At 45.5% G+C, this 24,871-nt stretch overlaps 1 protein-coding gene across 1 annotated transcript in view; it reads right to left on the reverse strand.

Moving 5' to 3' along the window:
* The window catches only part of LOC139311609 (zinc finger protein 665-like), a 94,645-nt gene extending 70,134 nt beyond the window's left edge, over window positions 1-24,511 (reverse strand). The window contains exons 1-5 of the mRNA XM_070936079.1: window positions 23,896-24,511; window positions 21,769-21,883; window positions 19,004-19,071; window positions 17,153-17,282; window positions 7,143-9,067 (exon numbers count right to left, since the gene is read on the reverse strand). Of these exons, the coding sequence (XP_070792180.1) occupies window positions 7,143-9,067; window positions 17,153-17,282; window positions 19,004-19,071; window positions 21,769-21,883; window positions 23,896-24,309 (2,652 nt within the window). The 5' untranslated portion in view covers window positions 24,310-24,511. The remainder of the gene's footprint in view (window positions 1-7,142; window positions 9,068-17,152; window positions 17,283-19,003; window positions 19,072-21,768; window positions 21,884-23,895) is intronic.
* Window positions 24,512-24,871: the final 360 nt, after the last annotated feature.

Consider the following 24,871-nt stretch of genomic DNA (forward strand, 5'->3'; position numbering starts at 1 on the left):
GCCTCTGTTTATACAACCAAGGATTTTATTCGTTTTTGGCTGCTGCTGCACACAGGTGATTCGTGGTTAATTGATCATCCATTCCGACTCCAAGGACCCTTCACAGTTACTATTTTCCAGCCAGGTTTCAGGTAATCTGTTTTTCCTGCCCAGCTGTAAAAGCTTACTTTTCTCCACATTAAATTTCATTTTCTTGGATTCTACCTTGTCTCGTTTGGATCCGAAAGGCACAATATGCATACAGATCAAAATCTATAGAGACGTGGAGGACTTCCTGTGGCCCCACGAATGCCGATGGACGCTCCTTCGAGAGCTCCAGCCCCGTGATTCTGTTAGCCGCTAGAACAGCGAAAATCTGCTGTCTAGCAGCTTAAAACTCTCCCCCCCAATCCCCGAGCAGGGGAAGAAGGGGGAGAGAAGAGCAGAAGGGTCTGGGTATAGCTCCCCTAGACCCCCAGGTTTTTCTTTTTAAGCCTGGGGTGTGCAGGGTGAGAGCTCCCTGTAAACTCTTCAGTGCTCCAGATCCGGGACGAGTCTGCTTTATGCAGACCAAGGCGTTCGTGACCACACCAGCTATGCAATTTTAAGGATTACAAAAATTTTGATTATGGATGCTGGCAGAGCAAATTCAGAAGAATAAAAAAATGCAAGTATTTTGAAACTTCGTTTAAAAGGAAAAGAAATGGCGCCTGAGGGCACCACCAGACGGGGGGGGGGGGGGCTGGAAGATTACTGCTGGATGAGTCAGCAAACTCACAAGTTGTGACTGTTAAGGCCTTTCAAGAACTTTTAAACTCTTTTATTTCTGCTCTTTTGGAGTCAATTGATGGAATCTTTCGAAAGTGTGATTTGCAGCACAATAGGGATCTGCTGGTCGTGGGGGAGGCAGAGATTTTCCAGCCCTGTGTGACTTTGGAAGACAAAGAAGTCGTCAGTGTCTACTCGATGCTGCGCTAGAAACGAACGGAAAGAAAACGCCCCAGACAGCGGTTGGTTGCTTCAGCCGTTTAATCCATTCGTGTAGTTCGGAGAACAAGTGACACAAAATGCGTTTAAGCACAAAGTCGGCGTTAGAGGCAATTGCCTCCTCACGCCTTTTAAACACTCGTGCCAGCTGATACAACGCCCTTCCGGGTATAACGTTAATGGCGCATGCGCGCAACGTCTTCTCAGCAATCCAGCGTCCGGAAGGTACCTGGAAAAGGGTCCACCCTATGCCGGCCGCTGCGTGACCGACCGCCTAGAAAGAAAACACCCCCACCACCGAGGTGCGTGTGAGCCACCAACCAACCCCCCCATCCACCCCCCACAGGTCCTTTAGTAACGGTGGATGTCAGGCAGGTTTCATGTGTGCCGCTGCGGATCACAGTGTCAAGGGATCTCGACAGTCAGGTCTAAGATGGAGGTTGATATAGGCGAAACAAAGGACTTGGCAGAGGTTTCTACACAAATAATTGAAAAGCAATGAGTAGATTCTTTATTGCAAACTGATAAATCCTATCGTGACAATTTTTGGTTCTACAGACAAAGGAATGGATTGATCGACTATACAAGCAAGAAGAGTCGATATGGGGGTTTCAAACTAGAGGAAATAATTCTAAGAAGGGAACGAGTTTTAAAGATACATCAACCTCAAATTAAAATTCAAAAACTCTCTAAAATAAAAACAGTGGGAAAGAAGAAGAACTGGAAAAAATATAGAAAGAAAGGAATGAAGAATGTTTTACTGATGTATTAAGATTTTAAAATGTTTGAATCTTGAGAATAAAAGCAGAAGGAAGAAAGGAAGTGTTGGAAGAAACATCCTTCTAGGTTCTGCTCCAAGTGGGGAAAACAGACACTGGAAACATGGAGACTGCTTGGAAAGATGGTTTAATGGTGGACAGGATCACATGGCTTGAGTTCCTGAACAGAAAAGGGGCAGATACAGTAAATCCTCGGGTTTTTATGCTCTCTCTGGCTCTGCATTTCTTGGGGCCCCGAAAGAGTATCCTGATTGGTTGTCAGACTCCCAGGGGGTGGGGGCCTTGCTGGCTGATGGTCACATGTGCTTCCCAGGTCACATGCGGTGAGTTTCTGCTACTATTGTGTAGAGGGCTAATCCTATCTTTGGCAATTCCTACTATGGCTCTGCCTGAAGGAGGCAGATCTTTGTTATGTAGAATAGACTGGCCCAGGCCTTAATGGCCCATTGACAAAGGGTGGGGGGCAGGAAGGTGGGAGCTGCTTTGTCTGTAAAATATGCTTCTCATATTTCTCATCCAGGGAAATATAATATTCTGCCTTTTTCATATTTCCTAAAATATTTCACTCTTCCAGGAAAGGGGTGGGTGCTAACTTCCTACAATCCCTACTTTTTTTTTTCAAAACGTGAGTTTTGAAACAAGTTCTTGGCAAAAGATTAAAATGATCACATCAGGGAGGCTTAATGGGTGCTTTTAATTTTCTAATGCAAAGGGGAAGGCATTGATAGAGGCAACAGAAAAGGATTCCTTCAGTGGCTTCCAAAAGCTTTCAACCATGAAGGTCTAGCAGCCAGGGAAAAATTTCTGGTAAGAATTTTACAGTATCCAATTTTCCATGCCAATTAATTTCAGACTTCAGATATTACTTTCTGTGAGCTTCCAGTCAGGTTTCAAGCAAGCACATGTCCCAAAATTTTTCACAGCCATAGTTTTCCTTTAAATTACAGGCTGCCCATTTCCAAGGGTTGGTTACTGAACCTGCCCTAGCTCTTACTTTAGTGCATCCAGGATTTGTGAGTCCAAATTGAGGTTAGCCAGTATACAATATCCATTCTTTTTTTTTTTTTTTTGGTGTTACACATAATGAGCCCTGGGATTTCTGCTCATGAGACCACGAGTGCAATATATCTTCCTTTACTGGGCAACTGGGCAGCATCATTTGTGAGTCACAGTCAGGGCTTGGGTTTTGGAAATCACTTTTCTGCTATCTCTTCAAGTGAGGGAATTGCCTGAGGGGTATTGCTCCCTTCCCCATGGAATTAGCAGGGAGATAAGACTACTTGGACTTTTAGTGCTACAGAGCAAAAATCAACCTAGGAGAAGCTTTGTGTGGAGATAAGTGAAGGGAATAGTTTCAGTCTAATTCTGTGTCTCTCTGTGTGTGCATGTGTATGTAGCTACTTTTACAATACAGGCAATACAAACATTTTGGACATATTTCTCCTCTCCACCAGACAGAAATCTAGAGTGTACATAACTTGCTGTGGCAATCACTCCCAAATACAATTCTTACAATAAACTGATTACAATATAAATGAGACAAGAAAGAAAACTTTACAATGAATTTCCACCCTCCACCCATAGTCTTTGCAGCTGTCTTCTGGGAATTGAAAAGAGTCTTTTGGTCTTTACTTATACATCTCAGGGTCTTTTCTTTAATGTCTGCTGGGTAGCCTGCTTGGTGGTAAGGCTGGTCAGTCAGGTTTGGGAAGATCTGCTCCACTCTGGTTGCTGTGCTGACTTTCAGTGGAGACTGGATTCAAACCCAATTCCTGGTTCAATCAGATGGAAGGTCTCCTTTGGAGGCAGCATCTGGATCCATGTGCTCTGCTTCCACAGTTTGCAGAGTCCTTTGTGCAGGGCTGAAAGACATGAGAACAGGGTCCCCTCCCCCCTTTGTGGGTAATCTTCTCAGGAAAGGCATTGTAACAGGATTACAGATGGGGGGGTAGATAGCTTGCAGAGTTTGAAAAGAAACAACACAACAGTATTGCAGTTACTAAACAGATAATGCAGTTTCAACAAAATGGAGACACAACAGATAAGAAAAAACTGGATTCACATGCTTCAGGAAAGAGATGAACAGGTAAACCTATTTAAACACATACAGTAAATGCAAGACTGATTTTTTTCTTGTAAACAAACTTAAAACGTTTCCTCATAAACTTGAGTTGTTACTTTAAGATACAGAGAGGGAAGGAGAAAAAAAACCAGAAATGAAATGAAATGCTCTCTTTAATCTGTGTTTGTTGGCCAGACAAACACAGGGCAAAGGCTCTTTCTTTCTTTTTTCTCTCTCTCCCCCATTTTCATTGCTTCAACCTTTTTTTTTTCTTTTCTAACAATTTAAAATTCTTGTCTCTAGAGATCAGATACATTTTACAGTTACAATTACCTCGAGGGCGCCCAAAGACTTAGACACACACACATAAAGAAAAGAAGGACAAAGAGAAGAAAACAGAACTCTGAGATTTCACACACACTGATCATTCCCACATAAATCTCAGTTAAATTAGGGAAGGCACAAATCTTAAACATACCACGTGGTTGCACAGAAGACAGAGAGACAAACAAACAAACAAAACAAACAAACAAAACAAACAAAATCCCCAACCTTCCTATTTATATATTTCCCTTTTCTTTTAAGTACCTTTATTTAGCCAAATTTGTCTCCCGGTGTTCTCTTAGCAAAGCCCATTTTTAACACAATTTTCCTAATTTCCTTTTATCCATGCCCCTCAATATGGGCACCCGCCTGGCGTCCCAGGCCGCGAGCACTTCATCTACTGGGGTCCCCGCCACCCGCGAACTATCGCTACCCATGACCCTTTCCTTTTCTCCGGAAGGATCACTTCGACTTAGCCGGGTGGCACGCTCTCAGTTTTCAGAGGAAAAAGCTCTGGGAAGGACTTCGATTCCCTTGCGAAGTATGGGCCCCTTCCTCTAGGGAATCACCACAACTTTTCGGATCCAAAAAGGGGATCCGTGAGGACCTGCTGACCCCTGCAGCCAGGTGTGGGCACCTCCTCTTACACACACACACGCTCGCCCCGTGTCTGGGCTGGACAAAACCGGGATTCCCTTTTACAGTTTTATTACCCCCCCCTTCACACGCTTGGCTTTCGCTCGGCTTCCATTCCTTTTAAACACAAAGTTCCACATTTGGCAACCCCCCCTTGCTTTCTCTATCCTACCGGTCATGGCTCAGTGGAGCTAGCAGTAGGCAGAGGTGCGGCTAGAGGTCACTCAAAGAGGTGAAATCAGACTGTTTTCCAGGTGGAATCCCACACACACACTTCCTCCTTCCCTAACAGAAGGTCCTGTGCTCTGGCAAAACCCCCATGCTCTCCAGACTGTTAGTCTTTCTGCGGCTAGGAAATGCACAGAGAAAGCAAGATCCAACTGTGATTGGGAGAAGGGCCTTCACTCACACACATGCAGGCATAAACAAATTTCCCATGCTTTTCCATACTTTAAGATCAAAATTTAGAGGTACTCACCTTCTTTCCAAGCAGCCTTTGAGCTCAAACTCAAAACCCCTTTAAAACCTAGTTCCAAATGGCCAAGGTCCAAGAAAACATACCCACAGACTCAATGGGTCTGCTGCTAGCAAGGGAGGCTTACCTGGGCCTGGTCCATTGGTTAGGTTAGCTTGGAGTCCCACTGGCTCGCCAATTGTTGGAAGAAACATCCTTCTAGGTTCTGCTCCAAGTGGGGAAAACAGACACTGGAAACATGGAGACTGCTTGGAAAGATGGTTTAATGGTGGACAGGATCACATGGCTTGAGTTCCTGAACAGAAAAGGGGCAGATACAGTAAATCCTCGGGTTTTTATGCTCTCTCTGGCTCTGCATTTCTTGGGGCCCCGAAAGAGTATCCTGATTGGTTGTCAGACTCCCAGGGGGTGGGGGCCTTGCTGGCTGATGGTCACATGTGCTTCCCAGGTCACATGCGGTGAGTTTCTGCTACTATTGTGTAGAGGGCTAATCCTATCTTTGGCAATTCCTACTATGGCTCTGCCTGAAGGAGGCAGATCTTTGTTATGTAGAATAGACTGGCCCAGGCCTTAATGGCCCATTGACAAAGGGTGGGGGGCAGGAAGGTGGGAGCTGCTTTGTCTGTAAAATATGCTTCTCATATTTCTCATCCAGGGAAATATAATATTCTGCCTTTTTCATATTTCCTAAAATATTTCACTCTTCCAGGAAAGGGGTGGGTGCTAACTTCCTACAGAAGAAGAGTAAAATGGTTAATAAAAATTTAATGGATAGTTTCCTGAAGGTTGTGAATTTATATTCTGAGAAACGAAGTAAGAATATTTTATTGATGTAGTAAGAGATTTTTAGAACGTTTAATATGAGATTTTAGTATTTTACATGTTGAAAAAGAATGGTGTTTGGTTTGAATGAAATTTATTAGTGTTTGTTAATGTTTCTAAAACTCTAAAAGTTATTGGATTACATGCCAAGAAAAAGGCTTTTATACTTAGGAAGAATTTAATTTAATTGATTTTCAGAATTTATAAAAGGAAGGTTGATGAATAATTTGTAAAAAGGGAGTTAAAGTGTGTGAGGGAGTTTTGAATCTTGCAGTAAGTTAGAATATTTTAGCATATGTTTGTTAAATGTTATACCCTGTTTTTGCTCTGGGGGGGTGGGGAGGAGGGGTTGAAGGTTGGGTTAGGATACAGATAAATGTATTAACAGATAAGTAAATGTGGGGGAAATGTTACATTAAATGAAATGAAAAGATGTACTTAGATGATATAATGAATGATTGATTATATATTGTATATTTGTTTGTTCATAAAATAAAAAACTTTTTTATTAAAAAAAAAAGTAAAATAAAAAAAAATCTATAGAGATGTGGTGGATCAGTGGTTAGAATGCAGTACTATAGGCTAATTGCCCACAGCCAGAAGTTTGATTCTGACAGGGTCATGGTTGATTCAGCTTTCATCCTTCTGAGGTGGGTAAAATGAGGACCCAGATTGCTGGACACCATATGCTGACTTTGTAAACTGCTCAAAGAGGTAAAGCATTGTGGAGTGGTATATAAGTCTAAGTGGAATTACTATTGCTATTCAGTTTCCCCTGAGCGTGTATCCTTTTATGAGAAGTAAGACTACCTTTCTGAGCAAAGGCCTTTCCACACTCCATTCATTTATATGGCTTCTCCCTTGTGTGGATTGTCTTATGGCGAATAACGTGACCTCTTCGAGCAAAGGCCTTTCCACATTCCATGCATTTAAATGGTTTCTCCCCTGTGTGGATTGTCTTATGGCGAATAACGTGACCTCTTCGAGCAAAGGCCTTTCCACATTCCATGCATTTAAATGGTTTCTCCCCTGTGTGGATTGTCTTATGACGAATAAGATGACCTCTTCGAGCAAAGGCCTTTCCGCACTCCATGCATTTAAATGGCTTTTCCCCTGTGTGGATTGTCTTATGGCGAATAAGATTACCTCTTTGACCAAAGGTCTTTCCACATTCCATGCATTTAAATGGCATTTCTCCTCTGTGGATCATTTTGTGGAGAGTAAGTCCATTTCTATGAGTAAAGGTCTTTCCACATTCCATGCATTTAAATGGGTTTTCCCCTGTGTGGATCATTTTGTGGAGAGTAAGTCCATTTCTATGAGTAAAGGTCTTTCCACATTCCATGCATTTATACGGCTTCTCCCCTGTGTGGATCCTCTTATGGGAAACAAGATAACCTCTTTGAGCAAAGGTTTTTCCGCACTCCATGCATTTAAATGGCTTTTCCCCTGTGTGGATTGTCTTATGGCGAATAAGATGACCTCTTTGAGCAAAGATCTTTCCACATTCCATGCATTTATACGGTTTCTCCCCTGTGTGGATCATCTTATGGCGAATAAGACGACCTCTTTGACCAAAGGTCTTTCCACATTCCATGCATTTAAATGGCTTCTCCCCTGTGTGCTGCGTTTCGTGTGCTCGTTGGACACTGCTCTGAGCAAAGGTTTTTCCACACTCCATGCATTTAAATGGCTTTTCCCCTGTGTGGATCCTCTTATGGGAAACAAGATAACCTCTTAGAGCAAAGGTTTTTCCGCACTCCATGCATTTAAATGGCTTTTCCCCTGTGTGGATAGTCTCATGGGAAACAAGATGACCTCTTCGAGCAAAGCTCTTTCCACATTCCATGCATTTATATGGTTTCTCCCCTGTGTGGAGCCTTTCGTGTGCTCGTTGGACACTGCTCTGAGCAAAGGTTTTTCCGTACTCCATGCATTTAAATGGCTTTTCCCCTGTGTGGATCCTCTTATGGGAAACAAGATGACTTCTTCGAGCAAAGCTCTTTCCACATTCCATGCATTTATATGGTTTCTCCCCTGTGTGGAGCCTTTCGTGTGCTCGTTGGACACTGCTCTGAGCAAAGGTTTTTCCGCACTCCATGCATTTAAATGGCTTTTCCCCTGTATGGATCCTCTTATGGGAAACAAGATGACCTCTTTGAGCAAAGGTCTTTCCACATTCCATGCATTTATATGGTTTCTCCCCTGTGTGGAGCCTTTCATGTACTCTTAAGGCAGAGCTCTCAGCAAAGGTCTTTCCACACTCCATGCATTTAAATGGCTTTTCCCCTGTGTGGATCCTCTTATGGGAAATTAGATGACATCTTCGAGCAAAGGTCTTTCCACATTCCATGCATTTATACGGCTTCTCCCCTGTGTGGAGCCTTTCGTGTACTCTTAGGACACTGCTCTGAGCAAAGGTCTTTCCACACTCCATGCATTTATACGGTTTCTCTCCTGAGTGGATCCTTTTATGGGAAATAAGATTATTACGTCTTCTGAACCTGTTACCAGACTCTCTGCATTTGTGTACCTTCTCCCCAGTGTGAATCCCTTCATGGGAAGTAAGTTGCCTGCTTGTTCTAAAACATGTTCCACATTCCAAACATTTGTAAGGCTTCTCTTTTGTATCAATCACTTTTTGAGATGTAAGGAACTTATTTCCAAGAGAAGGAATGAATGTCCCATTGTAACTTTGTCCGTTGTGTCTTCTTATAGCATCTTCTCCTTTGTTTTGGCTTATATAGTGTTCTTTTACTTGTAATTTAGCTTTGATTGGCTTCACACTTTCCCCAATATATTTTTTCCTTATTTTCTCCTGTTGGGCAAGAAAGTCTTGCATCCGAGCCTCGGTGGAAGATGAGCTTTCCTGATTCCAATCATTTGACTCTTTTCTCTCATGGGTTTCTAATTCCATTCGAATTCCAAACTTCTCCATTCCATCTTTAGCATTGATCACTTGGAACAGTTCACAGGAATCTTGATTCTCCTGACCATTATTACCTTCAAAGCAAAAGAGAAATGAAAATGATAACAGGGTTAGAGAAAAAGATCAAACCGTACAAAGTCAAGTGAATTGACTGCGCGGGGGATTATGGGAGCGACGGGGCGCTCCCATGTGACTCCTCTCCTGCGCGAGCTGCATTGGCTTCCGGTGGACTTCCGGGTGCGCTTCAAGGTGTTGGTGATCACCTTTAAAGCGCTCCATGGCTTAGGGCCAGGGTACTTACGGGATCGCCTTCTGCCACCAATAGCCTCCCACCGGCCAGTTCGCTCCCACAGAGAGGGCCTCCTCAGGGTGCCGTCGGCCAGACAATGCCGGCTGACGACCCCCAGGAGGAGAGCCTTCTCTGTGGTGGCACCTACCCTATGGAACAATCTACCCCCAGAGATACGAGTGATCTCCGACCTCCGGATTTTTCGTCGGGCCCTAAAAACTTATTTTTTTCAGCTAGCCGGTCTGTCCTGATTTTAGGGTTAGTTTTAAAAATTTTAATATTTATTTTAATTGACAAGTTTTAAATTATGGGCCAAATTTATAAATTATTTTAACTTTATTTTTAACTGTGATGTTTGTATAGATGTTTTTTATCTGGCTGTTCACCGCCCTGAGTCCGAAAGGAGAAGGGCGGTATAGAAATTTGAATAAATAAATAAATAAATAAATTTCCTTCTGAATTTTTCCAGAATTCCTTTCAGTTTTATGTTTGCATGCTTACAGTGGTGTGATATAGACAGGATGATTTCTATATTCATGAGTTCTGAAAGCTTTGAAAATATCTAGAAAACATCTCTTTCTTTACAATTATCTATATATGTGTAAATCTCAATGAAAGTCTGTTTTGAGTAAAGGAATAATCAGGGGAAACATCCAAGGAGGAATAAGGAGAAAATTTAAGATTTATTGAGGTGGGTTGATTTCAGCAGAGACCTGTGAGAACTGAAACTATTTTGAAAAACCTCCTTCTTTCCCGGTGTACCTTGGAGCAGCTAGTACACGGCGTCTGTCTGGCAGGCAGGACTCCCGCTCGGCCCGTTCCTTGATCCCAGCGATGAGACTTTGGAGGGAAGTCCCTTGATTGAAGCCTCCCATTGGCTTGTAAACGCTCTTCACGCTGAGAGTGGAAAGGTTGGGAGGCTTCAAGAATGGCTATTTTGCTGCCCCAAAGTGTCATCGGCTGGCAAGGGTTTTTTGGCTGGATCTGGTACAGGCTTTAGTTCGCAGAGAACAGAGGCCTAAACTACTTTAGTGCGAGATCACACAAGACGAGAAGTGCAAGATCTCACACTAATAATCTTGCGGGATCTCACACTGCAGTACTTTAGGCCTGTGTTCCCTACAAACTAAGGAGTGCACGAGATCCAGGGCAAAAGTCTTTGAAAACAAAGAGGCCTCCCCTTTGTTTCCAAAGCATTTTGCCCTGGATGTCGTGCAGGCCTTGGTGAGCAGGGAACAGAGGCCTAAAGTACTGTAGTGTGAGATCATGTGAGATCAGTGCTGCCAGATTTCCCACTGTTGATCTTGTGTATCTCTCACTACTTTAGGCCTCTTTTTTCTGCAAATGCACCCAAGCAGGCAAAGGAACTGATGGCTCGCTACATCCTCGTAACGTAAATCCCAGCAGGGTGGGGTGGGGGTACAGGTAGGATGATTGTTGTTGCAACGCCTCTGCTGTCATTCGTAAGTGTGAATGACGGCCCTGGTGTTGCAACATTTGTAATTTCAGGACTGTGGATGGATGATGGAGGAATGGAGGACAGGCAGCAACGGCTGTAAGGAGCTCTTCCAAAAGTAAATTAGGTTTTTCTTTTTAAATGTACATATAAGTATTTTTATATTTTTAATTCATTTTTAATCTATTTTATTCTATACCGGACTTTATAAAAGCACATATAGTGTGGCTACCATTTGTTTTAGATACATTTTAACAATACTACAAGCCAGGGCTCCTGCATTCCTGGCTTAGACTATTCCTGTGACTTCTCCTTGCAAGGCCTGAAATTCGGATTACCGGACTTGTTGACAAACCTCAGTGGAGGCCCCTAACCTTGGAGGGGATTTAGAGCTGTTTGTTTTTGGAACCTATCCAGGAAAAAAAAAACCCTTTATTTTCGAGACTGTTTTGGTTTGGCTGTAAGTTTGTTTGGCTTATGGTTATCTATTAATTTAAAGTAAAATTAATTTACTTCTGCTGTCAGACGGACCTCGACCTCCCTGTTCGGAAACTTTAGCTCCCTTTTATCTGATTGCTGCTTATCGTCATTATTTTTATCTACCATTTTTATTACTCTATTTATTTTATCATTTTTACTTACTCCCTGCTCCCTGCTCTGCCGGGAGGGTAGGATTCTTGCCTTACTTGTGAGGAGTTCAGTTATTATTTGCATCAGGGTTTGTTTGTTTCCTCTCGACTCCACTCCCTCCGGACTCGCCTCAGAAACTAGACTTTTTGTTATATTATACAGCTCCCCCTCTGTTGCGTTATTTAACATAATGAAGTCAAGGAAAAGAACCAGATCCCTTACTGACCTGGCTCCCCAACCTTCCCTGAAGCAATCCAAGATTGAGGACCTTGCTTTAACTCGACCTCGACCTCCCTGTTTGGAAACTCTAGCTCCCTTTTATCAGACTGCTGCTGGTCGTCGTGATCCTCTGTTGGCTGAGGGTGTCGTCCCCCCGAAGTGAGAACAAAGGTTCTCCAAAAACTACGGTCCCCCCTCAACCTTCAAATGAGCCTACCCTTATTGAACTTTTGGCCCAGCAATGTTTCTTGGTTGCAGAAACAACAGCGAGCATACAGTCACAGCTTGATAAAATAATAAGTACTTTAGACTGCTTAGTTTCCTGAGTTACCGGTGGTTGCCCTGGACTGACTGCTCGGCAACCTGATGCAGTGACACAGCTCTCCCTGTCGGCCCCCAGCGAGAGTACTGGTTGGTGTGGCCCTGCCAGTGGGTCCAATTCCACGCCTCTGGACGTGGGCAGCCACTTGGTTTTACAGCCAAAACAGGTGGCCCTTAATATTAATCCCATTAATGGCAATTTGCCTCAATGGGATTCAATACAGCTGGCAAGGGGCCATATACTAGTTATTGTGGTTGACTGCTGATGATTTGAAGGAGGTTGAACTTTTACCCTCCTCTGTATATTGTACCAGAGTGTTTCTCAATTTTGACAACCCCAACACCCCTAAACTATTCTTCAGGAGAAGATCTCTGCTAAGAGCTTTCGGCATCTTACCAAGTAGAGTCTTCAAAGATATGTCGATTAAGCCACTTTTAAGAAATCGACAACCTGTGAGCATCAGGAGATTTATAGCCCCCCAAAAGACCCTTAGCAGCACATATTAATGTGCCAATTTTGAATGCCATTCCCGATACTAGTCCATCTACTAAATACTCATCCATTCCTGTAAGACCTCCTGATGGCATCCTCTCAGATGGTACCCTGGCTGTTCCTCCTACAGACGGTAAAACCAACCCCCCTCAGCGAGGTACATCTCATCAGGAAGTTTGCCATGATTTGATCAGCTGAGAAGAGATGGCTCCAAAGGAAGCGACACCAGCCCAGGGCTTCCAAGGCTCCTTAATGAAAAAGCCTCAGGCCAGTGCCTCTGGGATTCCATCCATCCATGAAATCGATTCATTTCTAGACAATCTCTGGAATCTAGAGGAGATACAGCTTTTCGACTCCTTTCGTGCGCTCCCACAATCAGAAAGGGCCCAAATTATAAAGCGTCTGACTGCAGTTAAATCCAAGCTTTGGAGTCTTTCACTACCTGATAAGGATCCCCTTGGACTTCAGGGAGTCCACACCGATTTACCAGAGGCAGTTCCCTCGGCCCTTTCTCCAGAATGTCCAATTCGTAAATTTGAAGATCCAGGGCTACTTCAAACCCCGTCTGCTGATGTCACTGAATGCCTGCCAGCTAAGCAACCAACTAATGTTACAAGCACAAACTGGACTGCGTTCAGAGCCCTACAGCCTCATGAACAAGGCTCGCCTCCCTCCCCCTCTTCCTTGCCTTTGTCTCCCAAGAGGGTGACACTCCCATCTGATAACGGGTGTATCTTTTTGGATCTGAAGGGCTCTCTGGAAAAAATTAATTATACAGAATGACTAGCAAACCTGGCATTCCCCCCATGCACACTTAAATGCTTCTCGTGGAACATAGCAGGTTGGGGGAGAAGGTGCGGCACCACAGAATTTATCAACTATATTCAGTCATTCAATGTGGTCCTGCTTCAGGAGACCTGGGCATGTGATAAGATATCCCTTACAGGATTTACAGCCATTTCTTTGGCTGCTACCAAACAATCTACGACGGGAAAACCTAAGGGTGGCTTAGCTTGCTTAGTCTCTACCTCTTTAAAAGTGGAGACAGTGGAGCTGCCCCCCTGTGGCTCCTTAGCCATCGCGCTCCTAATTAAGAGAGGTCACAGCAAAATGTTAGTGTTCAACGTCTACCTTCCCCCGACGGTGAGGCAAGTCGACACTAAGGCTCAATGGGGCGAGCTGGAGAGTTATATTACCTGTATTGAAACCAAATTTCCAGCGCTGCACATCTTTATAGGGGGCGACTTTAATGCCCGATTGGGAGGCTAAGTTGCCCCATCGATTGAGGCACTCTACTCCCAAGAAATCTGCCAGGCCATAGGACACCAGATTTCAGCCAGGCATTCTAAGGATGAATTAACAAATTTTGCCGGCGTTCAGCTAGCCCTTTTAGCATCCCAACATAATAAGATAATCCTTAAAGGGAGTACCCCAGGCGATCTAGCGGGTGAATTTACTTTCAGTTCCTCACGGGGGTGTAGTGTTATCGATTTTGTGCTGGTTTCCCAGCTACTAAGACAGGCAGTCCATGTCTTTTTTGTGGAATGCCCCACTACCCCCTGGTTACAATTATTGGGCTCTTTTCAAATATACATCTGCCTAGGGGCCCCCAAATATTGGATCCCTACGTGGCCTCGTATGCAAGGAGGATCAAATGGTCTTCCAAGACTGAAAGGAAGTTCCACTCTCTTTTATCATCTCCGGAGTGTCTTAGCCTATACAACCAGGCCCTAACATGCAGTGACACAGAGGCAATCTCGTCTTTCGAATCACTAATTAATAGTGTCCAAAGGGAGCCAGGAGCTGACCATAGGCCAAGTGGCCCATATTATCCAAGAAGCAATCCCTGGTTTGATGAAGAATGTCTGCTGCTTAGGAACAAGATTAGTCAGGTTTACCTGCTTTATCGTAATCGAGGGGATAAACGCCTACCTGAGGACTATTATCGCCTGAAGCGGGAGTATAAAGGATTAATTGTTAAGAAAAAGAGGGCTAAAGAAAATGAGAAGTGGGATTTACTTCTCCTCTCCATCCAGCAGAAGGACACTCGACTATTTTGGCAAATTGTTGCCAGTTCGTTGCCTGGTCATCAAGAATTCCCCCTCTGTTGTATCTCTAACAGAGATTGGGAAAACCATTTTGGGTCAATCTTCCAGGCTTCAATAGTCACGACTGGACTTGGACCACAACTGTCCCCTGCAATTCCGGATTGGCATCCCGTGACTCACGCTGAGATTAGTGAGTTTATCTCTGAACTCAAGTCAGGCAAAGCTTCTGGCCCTGATGCTATACCTCCTGATTTGCTAAAATCTAATCCCGAGTGGTGGATTCCTCTTTTAGCAACACTCTTCACCCATATTAATACCTCTGGCAGGATCCCTATCTCCTGGAGTCTAGCAATCATTGTTCCTGTTTTTAAACAAGGAAATAGGAACAACCCAGCCGATTATCGTCCTATAAGTCTGCTCTCCACCATTGGAAAATTGTATGCTAAATATCTCCAACGCAGACTCCTCACCTGGGTCGAGGAATCCAACATTATTGGTGTTGAACAGATTGGGTTCAAAGCGGGCTGTGCCACATTGGACCACTGCTTTGTCCTAGCGCACCTGGTTGATAAATACACCACCATACCAGGTGGTAAACTTTTTACTGCTTTTATTGATCTAAAGGCAGCGTTTGATTCAATCCCAAGGGAATTGTTGTGGTCAAAATTGCTGAAAAGTTCCATTGATAGACGTCTTCTGTTCTTAATTAGATCCCTACATAATCAGACTTTTAGTCAGGTCAGGTGCTGTTTGCAAGGAAAACTCTCAAATCCTATCCCGATAGCAGGGCTGCGTCCTGGCTCCTCTTCTGTTTAACTTATTCTTATCTGACTTGGCTTCTTACATTGGACGTATTGAGTCCCACGCCCCAAAGTTGTCAACTACGAAGATCCCGCTTCTCCTTTATGCTGACGATGTGGTCCTCCTATCACTGTCAAGGCTTGGTCTGAAAAGGCTACTTTCTGCATTTGGGTCCTACTCCGCTGAGAACCACTTGTCCATTAATTATGATAAATCAAAAGTATTGGTGTTCTCTAGAGCCCGGAAGCTATACAACTGGGCTATTAAGGGTAATGCTGTTAAGCAGGTTCTCCATTTTAAGTATTTATGTATCCATTTTCAGAACACCGGTGCTTGGACTAGACATCGAACTCAGGTGCTGAATTCGGCCTCCTGTAGCCATCAGCAGATTCTAAGATTTTTCTATACCCAAGGAGGCCAGCATATTCCTTCTGCTCTGCGTATTTACAAAGCCAAAACCCTGGCCCAAACTCTTTACGGAATTCCTATATGGATACGGGGCTTCAAGGAGTGTATTGAAAGATCTCAGGCTGTTTTTTTTAGGAAACTTTTGGGCCTCCCTCCCTGTGTTGGCTTTGCTTCGATGTACCTGGAATTGGGCATTCGATCAGTCGAATGCATGGCATGGATTAACACCTTTAAATGGTGGTTTCGGGCGCTCTTTTTGGCAGCCCCTGGTAGCTACCTCTCCCTGGTGTTAGCTGACTCCTATACTTCTCGATGGGAGAGGGAGCTGAAGAAGAAACTCCACCTGCTAGGTTTTTCGGGAGATGCTTTGGGAGACTATGGCCTTAAGGACGCCCAATGTAGGGTAGTCCAACAGCTTGTGGACATAGACTTGCAATATCTAAGAGCTAGAGCTAATAAAACCTGCTCCCCTCTGATCTTCAGCCAATTTAACAATTGTGGACTGAGGATGGCCTCATATTTTTACACTTTAACCACCCCTAAATATAAAAGAGTCTTCTCCCTTGCTCGTTTCAACGTCTTGCCCTCAGCATTGCTGGACGGACAATTTAAGAGGCTCCCAATAAGTGAGCGGTTATGCCCCTGTGATAGAGCTGAGGTTGAAACTGTGGAGCATGTTCTTTTATACTGCCCTATGTATAAAGCAGGCAGGACTAAATTACTGTCTCTCTTAGAAACAGATCTCTCTGGATCCAATGCTAGTAATTTGACTTTATATTGTTTAGGGGATGGCTCCTCACACATTACTTTTCAGGTTTCTAACTTTTTTTAAGAGCTGTAACTATTAGAGGAGAATGCCGTAATTCCTCTCAGCCAAGCCTTCTGGTAGCCAACTGTTTATAATGTTACTTTCCCCACGCTCTTTTGCAATTATATTTGTATTTTGGTCTGTGACCGAAAAAAAAAGTTATTAAGTGGTATTGAAATTTCAGGACTGAGTCTTAAGTACTTGGGAGACGGCTAGGTCGTAACTTGAAACAGTCACTTACTGAACTGTCATAACTCGGGGATCACCTGTATCCGAGGATGCTCTGAGTCACACTGCATGAGGCCTTTGTTCTTGAATTGGATTGGGAGAATGCTCTTCCATGGCCTGAGCGTGAAACTTCTGTTTTCACACAATTTGGGGAGGTTTCAGAGGACAAATGACAACACATTCTTGTCACATGATCTCCAGAGGACACATAAAAGCACACCCCGTTCTTCTCAGCCTCCACAGATAAGTTCAAATAGAAATGGAAAAATACAGATAAGGAATGCCCCAAAAGCATCTCAGCAAAGAGACACTGACTCTCTCCTTCCTTGGGGTACTAGAAGGCCAGATACTTTCCTTTTCCCTCCCGGGAGACAATATCTGATTAGTGATTTTTTAATAAAAAACTAACTATCATCTGTCTTCTTGATTTCTCTGATTTGGGACAAGAGAACTCTTACCCAGAGAGACCACGTTCCTATGGTTTTCAAGCATGACTTCCAAATGCAGGGCTTTTTGGTCAGGATCCAGCTGACACCATTCCTCCTCAGAGAAATACACAGCCACCTCCTCGAAGGACACAAGACTCTCCTGAACACGGAAAAAAGAACAGAACAGGAGGATTTGCAAGATCTGTTCATCATCATCAATGATTTAAACACGGGGATAGAAGGGGAACTCATCAAATTTGCAGACAAGACCAAATTGGCAAGAATACCAACACTGCACAAGATAGGCTCGAGATATAGAAGGATTGACAGATTGGCACCTTCTAACCAAATGAACTTCAATGGTGAGAAATGTAATGTGCTACATTTAGGAAAGAAAAACCAAATGCACTGCCATAGAATAGGTGATGCCTGGTTCTACAGTAGAAAGTGCAACAGGGATCTTGGAGTCCTAGTGGACAATCGCTTAAACGTGAGCCAGCAGTGTGCTACACTTGCCAAAAAACACCCAATGGAATCATAGGCTCCATTAAGAGAGGGATAGAATCAAGATCACATGAAGTATTAGTGCCACTTTAGAATGCCTTGGTAAGACCACACTTAGGAACTTTGCATCCAGTATTGGTTGCTATGATGTAAAAAAGATCTTGAGACTCTAGAAAAAGTGCAAGGAAGAGCAACCAAGATAATGAGGGGACTGGAGGCTAAAGTATATGATGAACGGGTGCAGGAACTGGGCATGGCTAGTCTAGTGAAGAGAAGGACCAGGAGAGACATGATAGCAGTGTTCCAATATTTGAGGGGCTGCCACAGAGAGGAGGGGGGTCAAGCTATTTTCCAAAGCACCTGAAGGCCAGTCAAGGAATAATGGATGTAAACTCAACAAGGAGAAATTCAACCTAGAAATAAGGAGACATTTTCTGACAGTGAATAGAACCAACCAACCAATGGAACAGAAGTTTCCTTCAGAAGTGGGAGCTTCATCACTGGGAGCTTTCAAGAAGCGACTAGACTGCCAACTATCAGAAATGGTGTTAGGGGGTTGGACTAGATGACCTACAAGGTCCCTTCCAACTCTGTTAATCTGTACGCTCCATGGCTTAGTACCGGGTTAAATACAAGACCGCCTTCTCCCAGCAACAGCCTCCCACCGGCCAATACGCTCCTACAGAGAGGGGCTCCTCAGGGTGCCGTCGGCCAAACAATGCCGACTGGCGACACCCAGGGGGAGAGCCTTCTCTGTGGGGGCACCAGCCCTCTGGAATGAGCTGCCCCTAGAGGTTCGTCTCATCCCTGACCTGCATACCTTTTGCCGCGCCCTGAAGATCTTTTTGTTCCAACAAGCCGGGCTGGCCTAATACGAATTTTATAATGGGTGTATGTTTGTTTTAATCTGTGGGCCAAATTTTTATATATTCAATTTTAAATTGTTTTAAATTTCATAAATTTATATGTGTTTTAATATGGCTGTACTATGGCTGTAATATGGCCCTGAGTCCTCCGGGAGAAGGGTGGTATAAAAATCTAATAAACATAAACACCTTAGGAGGTTGATAAATTACAAAAAGAAAGGTGGTCCAGCAGTTCCTGCCACTGTGATACGTTTATTCCTAATTCTTCAAGGACGTTAAAAGAAGTGCTTCTTGTAAAGGCAAAGTTGGAGGAGCACCTAGCAGAACAAGACAACCAGAGGAAGCTATGCTGGCTGACAGCAACTTCAACCTGCTATTCTGCTCTCCATGTTGTGGAAGGACACAAAAATAATCCAGTCCAAACAAGGGAATAGAAGGAGAGAGAACTCTGCACACCCACTTCACTTCCTGAAGGCGAGAATACAAATCTAATAACTTTTCCTTTTCTTACTTGATTTAGAGGTTCAGCCACTGTTTGATCACCGTCATAGAAACCAGAAAATTTCATTCTTTGTTTCTCTGTAAGGAATAAATAATTTCAAAATAAATGATTAACAAAATATTTATTTTATTGATTTATTTTAGACAATTTATATGCCGCCTATTCGCACATAACGACTCAAAGCGGTTTACAAAATATGAAACCCATATTAAAATAAGAAAACTAATAAAAGGAGAATTATATAATACATTAAAATAATAAAATCACCCACATCCGGCGAAAGCACCTGAGAGTCGTTTAATGGGCCCCATCCTGTTCTGGGTTCCCCAGGCCCCCTGGCAGGACCAGGTCTTCAATGCCTTCTGGAAGAGTGCTACTATGGGGGGCCATTCTAATCTCTGGGGGGGGGATGATTGTCCAGAGAGAGGGAGCCACCACAGAGAAGGCCCTTCTTCTGGGTCTCACCAGGTGTGTCTTCCTAGGGGATGGCACCCGCAACATTCCCTGCCTCCGCACTCTGCTGGGTCGGGCAGATGTAACCAGTAAGAGATGGTCCCTCAGATAACCCAACCCATGAAGGGCTTTATAGGTGACAACCAGCACCTTGAATTGCACCCAGAAGCAAATTGGCAGCCAATGCAGCTCCTGCAGGAGAAGTGATACTTGTGCAGACCGGGGTCTGCAGAAAACCATGTGGGCCGCTGCGTTTTACACCAACTGGAGCTTCCACATGCTCTTCAAGGACAGCCCCATGTAGAGCATGTTGCAATAGTCAAGACGGGAAGTGATTAGGGCATGAGTGACTGTAAGTAGGGATTGTCAGTCCAGAAAAGGGTGTTTCTGGCGCACAACCCGTAGTTGTGCAAAGGCCCTCCTGCACACGACCGCCACCTGCTCTTTGAGCAGGAGTTGTGAGTTCAGGAGAACCCACAGATTACACACAGGGTGTGTTTGGGGTAGTGTCACCTCATCCAAGACCAGAAGTGGAAATTCTCCCTTGGCCAACGAACCCAAACCCAGAGCCACTCTGTCTTGCCAGGCTTTAGTTTCAACCCATTGCTCCCCATCCAGCTCCTAACAGCCTCCTGGCACCGTGATAGGGAGGACACGGTGTTAGGATATGGTTTGAGCCTAACTATGTTGTACAGGCAATATAAGTGTACTGTTACTTTATCTGTATATGTATTATGTGGCTTTAATGCTGAGTCATGCTGTAATCACATAATTACTGGTTGTAAGAATATTTAAGCAAGGTACTGCAACGTGTTCAGTTGCTGCTATGATATGCTGTTGAGAGGTTGCTGCTATGATGCTGCTGTTGATGATAAGCTATCATTGAGAGGAGGTGCTATCTGTAATTATCATTGGATGGATCTGCAACCATCGTGGTTTGTGAACCAGAGTGAGTTTATTATTCTAACCAACTACTGTTTGTTGGGTAAAAAGATTCTTTAACTACTGGACTGATTTACTGGCAAAGACTTGGAATTTGTTTAAGGACTATGAGACTGTTTTTCTACTATAAAGTAAGCTTTTGATAAACCAGTTTGCTTATCTCTTATTCATTGCTCTCAGCAACGTTTCTCTGTGCAATCTACTCTGCTGGTTGGTAACACAACAACAATAACCTTAACACACGGCATCGCTTAACCCACCACGGGCTGAGTCATACAGCTGAGTATCATCATCATATTGGTGATATCTCAGTCCATGCGAGCAGATGATCTCACAAAGCAGTTTCATATAAATGTTACAGGAGCGGATAGTACCGAGCCCTGCGGAACCCCACAAAGCAGTAGCGGAGGGCTAGATCTCTCCCCTCCTATCAACATTGACTGAGAACGGCTGCAGAGGAAGGAAGTGAGGCAGGATAGAACATGGCCGCCCACTCCCATCCTGCGAAGCCGCCCCAGGAGAATACCATGGTCGATGGTATCGAAAGCCACCAAGAGGTCAAGTAGAGCAAGGATGGATGCGCCACTCACATCCCGCTCTCGCCAGATACCATACAAAAGCGCGACCAATGACGATTCTGTCCCAAATGCAGGCCTGAATCTTGACTGGCAGGGGTCCTACCTGTCAATGACTCCTTCAGCTTCAACCACAACAATACACGAGCACACAATAGTAACCAAGATACGCTCAACCTCTGGAGCTGCTGCACAACCACCTTCTCAACCACCTTCCCCAAAAAGGGAAGACTGGAGTCAGGTTGGAAATTATTCAACAGGGTGGAATCCAGGGATGGCTTCTTAAGAAGAGGGTGGACCACAGACTCCTTCAAATGCTGGGGCACTGCCCCCTCCTGTAGGGAATCATTAATGATCGCCAGCGTCCAACCACCTGTCATCTCCGAAGAAGCTTTCCCAAGGCAGGCGGGGCATGGGTCTAAAACACAGGTGCTTGCACCCACCCATACTCCCTAGGATCCTGTCCACTTCCTCAGGAGCAACAGGGTCAAACTGTTCCCAGATATCAGAGCAAGAACCTGTCTCAGAGGCTTCCACCGGACTAGCAACCATGCCGGCATCCAACTGGGAACAAAGTCGAGCGATTTTGTCTTCCAGAAAAACCGCAAATACCTCAGCATGCCCCTTCAGGTGGACCTCAATCTCCTCCTTCCCCAGGAGAAGGAGGCTCACCTGAAGAGGGTCGCTGGGCAATTATCTGTAGATGCAATTAGTGTGGAGAAGTATAAATAGGAGGTGGTATTGTATAGAAAAGAAGAGAGAGCGAAGGTAAGACAGATGGGTAATCGGAGGATCTTCACTTACCTCCTAAGGTGTCCTGACTTTGGTCCTTCCAAAGAATCCTCCTGAAAAATAGCTCCTGGGGAGGATTTGATGGGTTCTTCTTTCCCTCAGGATCTCTGATCTCCACAGTGCAGCACTTCCAATAGGAGGAAGGAAGAAAAAGAATTAATGTACATCATACGATGACATAAAGTGGATTCCTATATTCGGAACACAACCTCAAAGCCCCCAATATCCATCAATGTGGTTATGTGAGAAATGTGAGAAAATAATGGAACAATGTCTTACTGGAATAGGTGGGACATTGCTACATCCCCGGCGGCCGCCTGGGATAGTGCGGCCGCCGGGGCTTTGGACCTCGTCGTGCCTTTGTGGCCTCTGACCCGGCACCGAATTCGCCTAGCTCCTTGGTTTTCCGAGGAGCTGAGGGAGATGAAGCACCAGAAAAGATGCCTGGAGAGTAGTTGGAGGACCAGCCGCTCCGAATCCGACCGAACACTGGTGAGGTCTCATATTAAGACCTACCTAGTGGCGATAAAAGCGGCGAAATCTAGCTATTTTGCCGCTCTTATCGCGTCATCAGATAATCGCCCAGCCGCCCTGTTTAGGGTGACCCGCTCCCTCCTCCATCTGGAAGCGCGGGATGATCCCTTGCAGGGTCGAGCTGAGGATTTTGTGCAGTATCTGTATGACAAGATCGCTCAGATTCGGGAAGGCCTGGCCTCTGACTGGGTAAGTCCAGACGGGATGACTGAGGCAGGTCTTGAGAGTATTATCTGGGAGGAGTTTGATCCTGTGGCTCCTGAGGATGTGGACAGGATCCTGGGACGGCTGAACGCGACCACATGTTTATTGGACCCGTGTCCCTCCTGGTTGGTACTGGCTTCCCGGGAGGTTACACGAGGCTGGCTCCAGAGGATTGTTAAGGCTTCTCTGAGTGAGGGTGTCCTGCCGGCCGCTTTGAAAGAAGCAGTGGTGAGGCCCCTCCTCAAGAAGCCCTCTCTGGATCCGGCTGTTTTGGCTAACTATCGTCCAGTCTCCAACCTTCACTTTGTTGCGAAGGTTGCTGAGAGTGTGGTGGCGCGACAGCTTCCCCAGTACCTGGATGAAGCTGTCTATCTGGACCCGCTCCAGTCCGGCTTCCGGCCTGGGCACAGCACAGAAACGACATTGGTCGCGTTGGTGGATGATCTCTGGAGGGCTCGGGATAGGGGTTGTTCCTCTATCCTGGTCCTGTTAGATCTCTCAGCGGCTTTTGATACCATTGACCATGGTATCATGTTGCACCGGTTGAAGGGGCTGGGAGTGGGGGGCACTGTTCTGCGGTGGTTCTCCTCCTACCTCTCTGACCGGTCGCAATCTGTGTTGACAGGGGGGCAGCGGTCGACCCCGAGGCGCCTTCCTTGTGGGGTGCCACAAGGATCGGTCCTCTCGCCCCTTCTGTTCAACATTTATGCAAAGCCAGTGGGTGAGATCATCCGTGGCTTTGGGGTGGAGTTCCATCAGTACGCTGATGACACTCAGCTGTACATCTCCACCCCAGGCCACCCCAACGATGCAGCTCTTCTGCGCGAGCTGCACTGGCTTCCTGTGGTCTTCCGGGTGCGCTTCAAGGTGTTGGTGACCACCTTTAAAGCGCTCCATGGCTTAGTGCCGGGGTATCTGCGAGACCGCCTTTTGCCGCCAATAGCCTCCCACCGGCCGGTTCGCTCGCACAGAGAGGGCCTCCTCAGGGTGCCGTTAGCCAGACAGTGCCGGCTGGTGACCTCCAAGGGGAGAGCCTTCTCTGTGGCAGCACCTGCCCTCTGGAATGACCTGCCCCCTGAGATACGCACGATATCAGACCTCCGGACTGTTCGTTGGGCCCTGAAAACACACTTATTCCATCTAGCCGGGCTGGCTTGATCCCATCCTCTCAGTTTCAATTGATGCAGTTTTACTTGGGTTATTTTAAATTATTTGGGCCGAAATTATTTTTTTAAATTGTTTTTTAAATTGTTTTTAAATTTTATATGCTATGTTTTATTTTGGCTGTGCACCGCCCTGAATCCCGCAGGAGAAGGGCGGTATAAAAATAAAATAAATAGAATAAATAAAATAAATATTATGAATGTCAGAGAGGTTTGAGAAGGAGGAGTGAACTCTTACCTGTAATTCGACTTGCTCCTTCTGCTCCTCCACCTGGCTCAGGAGGAAGCCTTCCACCAGAGCCACTGCCTGGGAGCTGGTCTCTGCTCCATATTCCCGCACCCAACTCTTCATCGCTGGGGGCAGAAGAGCCAGGAACTGCTCCAGAACCACCAGGTCCAGCATCTGGGCTTTGGTGTGCTTTTCTGGTCTCAGCCATCGCCTGCAAAAGCCATGGAGTCGGCTGCAAAGTCCTCGGGGACACTCAGCCTCCCAGTATTGGATGGAGGTCCAGGGCTGAACTTCTGAAGGGAGGAGGGTTTCCTCCTCCAGGATCTCCTGCCCAGTCCTTGTCCAGAGCTTCCCCCCCTTCCCAGGCTGAGCAGCTGAAGGGCCTTTTCCACTTCCCTCCTTTCCAAAAGGTTGTGTCTCCATCCTTTCTCTGTCCTGCAGAGCAACTGCAAATGGCTCCAAGGACTCTGGTGGGTCTCCAGATGCCTTTTCCTTCACGGGACCATTTCTGATGCTCCACAACTGATCCCTGCAAGGGATTCTGATTTTTTTATTTTCCCAAATATTCCGCTCTTTTTCTTCTTCCCCCAAGAGGAAAGTTTGCCTTGCAAAGACCACAAATGGCTTCCAGTTTCTGTATCTGAGATGGGAAGAAAAAATAAATATTAAGAATTAGAAAGTGGAATTCAGCCACTGAGCGACCTTCCCCCAACCTCCCCGGAGCCCCAAGAGGCTCATCCCAGCGCAGGACTGAGGTGCCCCCGAGCAGGGCCGGGAAGGAGGCAGCTGGAGAGGCCGCCCCGCTTCTCTCCCCTCCGGAGACAGGGAGCCTGGTGCGAATCCTGCCTCCTCCTCGCCCGGCTTCTCTCCGCTCCTGACGGGCCCCCGCAAGGCCGACCCTCCCCTCCCCCCACTCGGGCTCTCCCCGGAAACGGGGCGGCTGGGGAGCATGGGATCTGGGGTTGAAGCCGGAGGAGGGCCAGGC

This window comes from Pituophis catenifer, unplaced genomic scaffold (assembly GCF_029215685.1).
Source record: "Pituophis catenifer annectens isolate HBS135680 unplaced genomic scaffold, rPitCat1.0.hap2 SCAF_2, whole genome shotgun sequence".
NCBI lineage: Eukaryota > Metazoa > Chordata > Lepidosauria > Squamata > Colubridae > Pituophis > Pituophis catenifer.